The sequence below is a fragment of the Mobula hypostoma genome, chromosome 1 (genome assembly GCF_963921235.1).
Source record: "Mobula hypostoma chromosome 1, sMobHyp1.1, whole genome shotgun sequence".
Taxonomy (NCBI): domain Eukaryota; kingdom Metazoa; phylum Chordata; class Chondrichthyes; order Myliobatiformes; family Myliobatidae; genus Mobula; species Mobula hypostoma.
The window spans coordinates 44,197,790-44,204,953 of record NC_086097.1 but is presented as its reverse complement, the minus strand read 5'-3'; the positions used below and the strand labels follow the sequence as shown (position 1 = coordinate 44,204,953).

Genomic DNA, 7,164 nt, shown 5'->3' with positions numbered 1-7,164 from the left:
TTCGTGATTAGTAATGGTGTCAAAGGTTACGAGAAGTCACGAGAAGGGGGTTGAGAGGGATAGTTACTCAGCCATGATGGAATGGCGGAGCAGACTTGATGGGCTGAGTGGCCTAATTCTGCTTCTATACCTTATCGTCTATTTCTGCAGACGCTGCCTGACCTGCTGATTTTCTCCAATATTTTATGTTTTTATTTTGGCTAAGTACAACCAGGCCTGGGCAAAACACCAGCTTCAGTCCCCGTTTAAAAAAAAACTATCATTTATAGGGACAGAAGTGGATATATCAAAGTTCAAAGTAAACCCATTATCAAAATACCTTTCTACAAACATAAAAAAAACAATTAATTCATTAATCAATACTGAGAACATGAGTCGTAGAGTCTTTGAAAGAGAACCCATAGAGCTGAGTGAAGAGCCAACGAGATGGCAGCTGCTGTTGACCTTGGTGACAGGAGGCAAATTGGAGCGGATCCAAGTCGCTTCTCAGGCGGGGGTTTATATGCGTCACGACCAACCCACTCAAAGCACTTCGTCGCAGTGGAACTAAATGCTACTGGGATAATAATCATTGCGGCAGGTCACCATGCTCTCCTTGGGCACCGATGTGTTTCAATCAGGTCGGTATCCCAGAATGCCGAAGCCAGAGGTTAAAGCTGTCAGATCTTCCGGTTAACGCCTGAATTTAAAGAAGCGACACATGAGAAGCTAATGATGATTTGAATCTCTTTTCAGTTGGAAGAATAAATAGTACGCAATTGTTTAAAAATATTAAAGTTCTGAATACGAAGGAGCGTAGAAGAATGAGGGGAGATTTGATAGAGGTATATAAAATTATGATGGGTATAGATAGAGTGAATGCAAGCAGGCTTTTTCCACTGAGGCAAGGGGAGAAAAAACCAGAGGACATTGGTTAAGGGTGAGGGGGGAAAAGTTTAAAGGGAACATTAGCGGGGGGGGGCTTCTTCACACAGAGAGTGGTGGGAGTATGGAATGAGCTGCCAGACGAGGTGGTAAATGCGGGTTCTTTTTTAACATTTAAGAATAAATTGGACAGATACATGGATGGGAGGTGCATGGAGGGATATGGTCCGTGTGCAGGTCAGTGGGACTAGGCAGAAAATGGTTCGGCACAGCCAAGAAGGGCCAAAGGGCCTGTTTCTGTGCTGTAGTTTCTATGGTTCTATGGTTCTAAGGATGCAAGCTAATTTTATTGGACAAATTTAACCACTACTTTATGAAAATGAGGAAATAATAATACAACTTGATCAAATAATTATCAAGTAGATTGCTGACATTAGCAGCAAAACAAAAAGCTATGAGTTTTAAGAAGCAACTGGACATTTTGGAATCAACTCCTTGTACTTATACCTCGTATAAACGTCTCAGTGCCCTTCACTGTCAGCTGTCAGATGCAAATTGACTTTGAAAGGACGAATTTACGGGGGAAAATCACAACATTGCAGTGGCGCCAGTATTTATTGTCAAACTGAACATAAATTGGATTAAAAAACAAGAAAGATGAATTAAACGAGGCTAATACTCGGTCATTGACTTAATGTAGTGTGAGCTTTGATGTGGTACCACATCTCAGTACTCTAAGCAAGGAAAGAATGATGGACGTGTCTGTCTTGTACGAGCTTCTGGCTGCAGTAGCTGGTGAAATGCTCGTGCGGCAGATTGTTTAGTTGCATTACCCACGGTGTTTGACTTAAGAAGGCAATGTGCTTTGCAATTCCTAAAGCAGACTGCGTATCAGTCGATTCGTGATCCACTGAGCTGGATTATTACAACACAATTACAATTTTAGTTTATTTCCCAGCAAGGCTGGGCTAAAGAGATTTAGGTGTATCAAAATTGTTTTTTTTCCTTCGTGATCTCCGGCCTTGTTACTGTGGTTCTTCTGGAAAATGTCTATCTATTTTTTGTAAATAGGTACGTGGATGAGCTCCCACGTGAATGAGAGTAGCCCAACAAAGACACTAGCGTTTGGTATCCGGATTGTGGTTGGACTCACGAGCTCTAGAGTAAGTGATCTGGCACGACTTCCTTTGTGTGGGTCAAACCTTTCTCTTCCGAGTTACCACTATTGAGATTGCAATTAATTGTCCTAACGGTGAAACTTCTGTAAAATAATGTTAGCGTTCTCGTATCATGAAAGGCTAGAGTGAACGGTGAAAATAGAAACGACGAACTGATTGGAATGTGAAAACCTATTTTACAGCAATATTTATTGCCATATTTTGAGGTCCGTGATAACATTAGCTATGTCACTGATGAACACAGGAAATGCCGTTTGTGCTGCAGTGAATTATACATTTAAACGTTATATTTGTATATACTTTCGCTGTAGCCTTTACACTTAAATCTGCATTGTTATTATTTTAGCAACACACGCAAAATGCTGGAAGAACTCAGCAAGTCAGGCAGCATCTGTGGAAGAGAGTAAACAGTCGACGTAATCAGGACTCCTGCTGAAAGGTCTCGGCCCAAAACGACGACTGTTTACTCTTTTCCATAGAAGCTGCCCGGCCTCTTGAGTTCCTCCAGCATTTTGTGTGCGTTGCTTTGGATTTACAGCACCTGCAGATTTTCTCTTGCTTTGTTATTATTTTATCTTGCTCCACTTTAGTGCACTGTGTAATGGGTTGATCTGTATGAACGGTACTGCAAGACAAGCTTTTCCGCTGTATCTTGGTACACATGTAAAATATTAAACCAATGCCAACAGAATCATTTATGACCTCGGAATGTACCAAAGCTCTTCATATTCAATAAAAAGTTTTTGAAGAGTAGTCATCGTTTCCCCCATATGAACCAATTAGAACTGAGTGTGTGTTCACAAACAGTGCTGTGATTACTGTATTACCTTATTTTTTTTCTCACCATGAGGGATAACTATCATACTCGTCAAGCATATTCTCCATATGAGCAACAAAAGGACTGCAGTTTAATCGCTCGTCCATTGGCAGCTCATTGGGACAGAAGTCCGCATCACTGTTTTATAGCGTTAGCCTGGATATTTGAGTACAAATCTCTGGATCGGGGCTTAACCTCGCATCCTTCTGACTGTGAATCAAGCGTCATGTCCTGCAGGACGACAGCTCACAAAAATGGGGAATCACTGGGATTTGCGGGACTGCAGGCTTTAAGAGAGAAAGTGAATTGTGATGCTTACAGCTAATTATTTTGACAGATAAAAATGAAGTAAACTGCTTAAAAATATGACCAGAGTGATACCTATGATTGAATAGGTAAACACAGAAAGGGAAATGATGTATGATTTGATAACAGTAAAACTCGGATTTGTGATCACTGACAAAAAGAAACAGGTGACGGGGAAAACTCAGCATAAGATTATTCCTAATAGGTCTAAGGTTCGCCTCATGTAGATTGGTATATATGCGAATCCTATGGCACATAAACAGCACGTGATATTCAAGCAGTCGAGGTTGGTGTTTATTGCCCATCGGAAATGCCCGTTTTCCTTCATGTATCAGTCGCTTCATACACTGCCCTGCTACTTGCCGTGGCTTCTCCTTATGTAGCGAGCTGCACATTGACGCCACTTTCTGTGTGCTGAAGTTTCTTCCCGATTTCTTGGTGATTGTCTTACGCAGATTGCTTTTATTTATAAAGAGAATCATTTCCACTACAAAAACGCCTTCTAATTTTAAAAGCGTTAATTGGGTCACGCCCTCAGCAATTTTTCTCTTACTTGCTGTCAAGATAACTGATGTCTGGCACGAAGCACCCTTTCAGAAAGTGGCTTTGCTTTGATATAGAGCGCCGGTTGGAGTGGGCGCATGCGTCTTTCGGGGTGCACTCTCACGTTTGGACAGACGATATGGCCTCATTGATTGGTCTGTGGTCATTGTTTGGCGGTGTTGGGCAGCAGGTAAGATAATACTAGTCCAGCGAAGAACTTTAAACAAAAATGTTCGGGCGCAACAGCACCCTTCTCACACCACCTTTACTCACACAGGAACTGAAAAAGGTTGTCAAGCTTCAGGTAAACCGCCCTTTCACTATTGCTAACAAGAGGAATTCTGCAGATGCTGGCTGGCCTGCTGCGTTCACCAGCAACTTTGATGTGTCTTTCACTATTGCTGTTGTTAATCGTGATTCATCAGTCCCTCCTCCGAATAAGACGAACAAAGGAGGATATAAATTATTACCTGTCCCATTCCACGAATGTATTTAAATAACTGGTTGCGGTTAACCGCATCTTAAATATCTGAGAATAGAGTCCCACTTTTCTTTCTTATTTATAGGCAAACTCTGTTGCCCTCCTGCGCTCCTGCATATTTAAAACCCAAATTATCTTAACCGGTGTTTTTATTTCTGGGACATTGAGACGCGAATTCTCGTGGGAATATATAACTTTATCATCTCACGGACGGACGACCCCTGTGCGGGATGACGAACGTGGTATTACTGCGATTTCGATCTGAATTACAAATGTTTCTAACTACTGCCTAGGCTGTTACAAGTGTATAAACCCCCGGCAAGGAAGCAGCAATGGATCATCGCTCTGCTCATTCGATGCTAGGGTGCTGCATTTTGGTCCTCGCTGTCGGTGGATTTGCCCAAGGTAAAACTGATATTTATTTCAGATTCGGTAGCAGAAGTAAAATGTTTTCTGAAGAAGGGGCCAATATTTCGTCAGTCAGGAAACAAGATCTATCTCGTTAACGATGCTGTTGGCCGCCCACGCATGAATTTGCTTTCGGTAGTAAGGGACGACCGCTGACGGTGGCGGTCTTGCTATATACGTTGCAATACGACTTGCATATTCCCAGATGCGAAGTAACTTGAATTCAATCCGAGTAACACCTAAATAGACAAGTCTGAATGCAAAATGAAAGAAAGATGAACAAACTCGATTCGTATCAATTACTGGGTTAAAGTTAATGCAACCCGTACTTTCACGTTACTATCCGTACGTGCTTAGATAGCAGAAGGACTATCGATCGCCGATGATAAGTGGTTATTTAAGTGAAGAATTGATTATAAAGTATAGTGAAGCAAGGGCAAAGATTCGATAACCCGTCCAGGGAGTTCCTTAAATCAACTTGTTTTGGGCACGTTTAAACAATAATTTGAAGGAGGTATTGGAAGACCAAAAGCACCAATTCAAGATTCAAGCAATGCAATACTAAAGCAGATTGTTTAAGGCATTCGCCAAGCTTTAAAACGCTGGACGCAACCACTGTCCATGATTTATAGCCCATTAGACGTAACTGAATCCAAGAGTGTGCTAAGAAATGTGATCAAATCGAGATCCTGTACAGCTGCAGCTTTGAAATAGAGGGAGAGTCTCTTTTGAAACTCAGCTCTTAAGATCTCGCCAAAACAAATCTGGCGATCCCCGTTCTCTCGGAGAAACAGGCAGAAGGCATCCTTTGAGAAAGCGAGTGGATTATGTTAAATCACCGTGGTTTTAAACAGTTTATAATATAAATAAACGAGAGAGGTGGTCTGCTGTTTATGGAGCATTATAGTCAGATGCTGCATAGTCCTTTTGTGTGGGGACAAACTGCCGCCTTGTGTCTCTGCCATGGAACGTGGTGCCGCTTTGCAGCGGTTTCATTGCCCGAATGATTTGAGTTATTTCATTGTCAACACTACAATTTGCGAAATTTATATCTCTCATCTGAATTTATTCCTGCCGTCTGTAAATATGATCACGTCGTCATTCATAACTTTATTAAAATGAAAGAGATTGGACATGTTTATGGCCTTTTAAATGTAATATTACTCTCTGGAATCTGAAATAATTTTAGGTGTTCCTGCATTCCAGCTGGACACAAGACACTCGCCACTCTTGAGTTTTCACACTTAGTCGATGAGCTGTAGTATCAAGAACTTCCAAAAATCTAGTCCAGGTGGTTGCAACAGGAAAAGGAATCAATTGATAGGAAGGTATTTTATAGAAGCCAGACTATAGGGGTTATCATAACGCCAGTACATGACGTCCAGAAACAAAATCAGACAACCTTCCCTCTCATGCATGCCCAAATACTCAAGGTGATCATGACTGATATGTCCCTGAACTCAACTTTCTTTCTTTGACAGTTCCTCATAGCTCTCAATTATTTCAGAATATAATTTCCCTTCACTTTAAATACCTCCAGTGATCTGGTTCCAAAACCTGCCAGGGCAGAGGATTACAGAGATTCTCTTTGAGAAGAAACTTTTGAGCACCTCAGTTTTAAGTGACCTCTCTTTTCTCTTGTGGCTGTGTTCCTTCAGTCAAGACTCACCAGTGGAAACTGAGTGAATTCAGAATTGACTTGCCCATAGAAAGCAGAGGGTGATGGTCGATGGACCATAATTCTGCCTGGAGGTCAGTAACCAGTTGTGATCTGCAAGTCTCTGACCTGAGACTCCTGCGCTTTGTGATTTTTAAAAAATATATATATAAATGACTTGGATGAGAAAGTGGAGGAGTGGGTCAGTAAGCTTGCAGATGACACAAAGGTTGGTGGTGTTGAGGATACTGTAGAAGATTGTCATAGGTTGTGGATATGGCCAGTCCATCATGGGTGAAACCCTCCCCACCATTGAGCACATCTACATGGAGAGCTGTTGCAGGGAAGCCCCATCCATCGTCAAGGACCCCTACCATCCAGGTCATGCATTCTTCTTGCTGCTGCCATCAGGAAGAAAGTACAGGAGCCCCAGGACCCACACCACCAGGTTCAGGAACAGTTATACCCCTCAACCATCAGGCCTTTGAACCAGAGGGGATAACTTTACTTGGCCCATCACTGAACTGTTCCCACACCTATGGACTTACTTTCAAGGATTCTTCATCTCATGTTCTCGATGTTTATTGCTTATTTATTTTTATTATTATTATATTTGCATAGTTTGTTGTCTTTTGCACATTAGTTGTTTGTCTGTCCTATTGGGTGGTGTATTTCATTGATTCTATTGTGTTTCTTGAATTTCCTGTGTATGCCTGCAAGAAACCAAATCTTAGTGTTGTATTAAAGGCATCTGTTAGTCTTGTGAAACCATGGATCTGCGCCTGGAAAGTCTTCAGTCTCCAGTCTCCAGGGCACAGGCCTGGGCAAGGTTGTATGAAAGACCGGCAGTTGCCCATGCTGCAGGTCTTCCCTCTCCACGACACTGATGTTGTCCAAGGGAAAGGCATTA

The 7,164-nt window shown here is 42.0% G+C and overlaps 1 protein-coding gene across 1 annotated transcript in view; it reads left to right on the top strand.

Moving 5' to 3' along the window:
• Positions 1-547: 547 nt before the first annotated feature.
• Positions 548-7,164, top strand: part of LOC134354850 (protein delta homolog 1) — a 29,896-nt gene continuing 23,279 nt past the window's right edge. Inside the window, exons 1-3 of the mRNA XM_063064278.1 lie at positions 548-620; positions 1,936-2,027; positions 4,483-4,594. Of these exons, the coding sequence (XP_062920348.1) occupies positions 4,522-4,594 (73 nt within the window). The 5' untranslated portion in view covers positions 548-620; positions 1,936-2,027; positions 4,483-4,521. The remainder of the gene's footprint in view (positions 621-1,935; positions 2,028-4,482; positions 4,595-7,164) is intronic.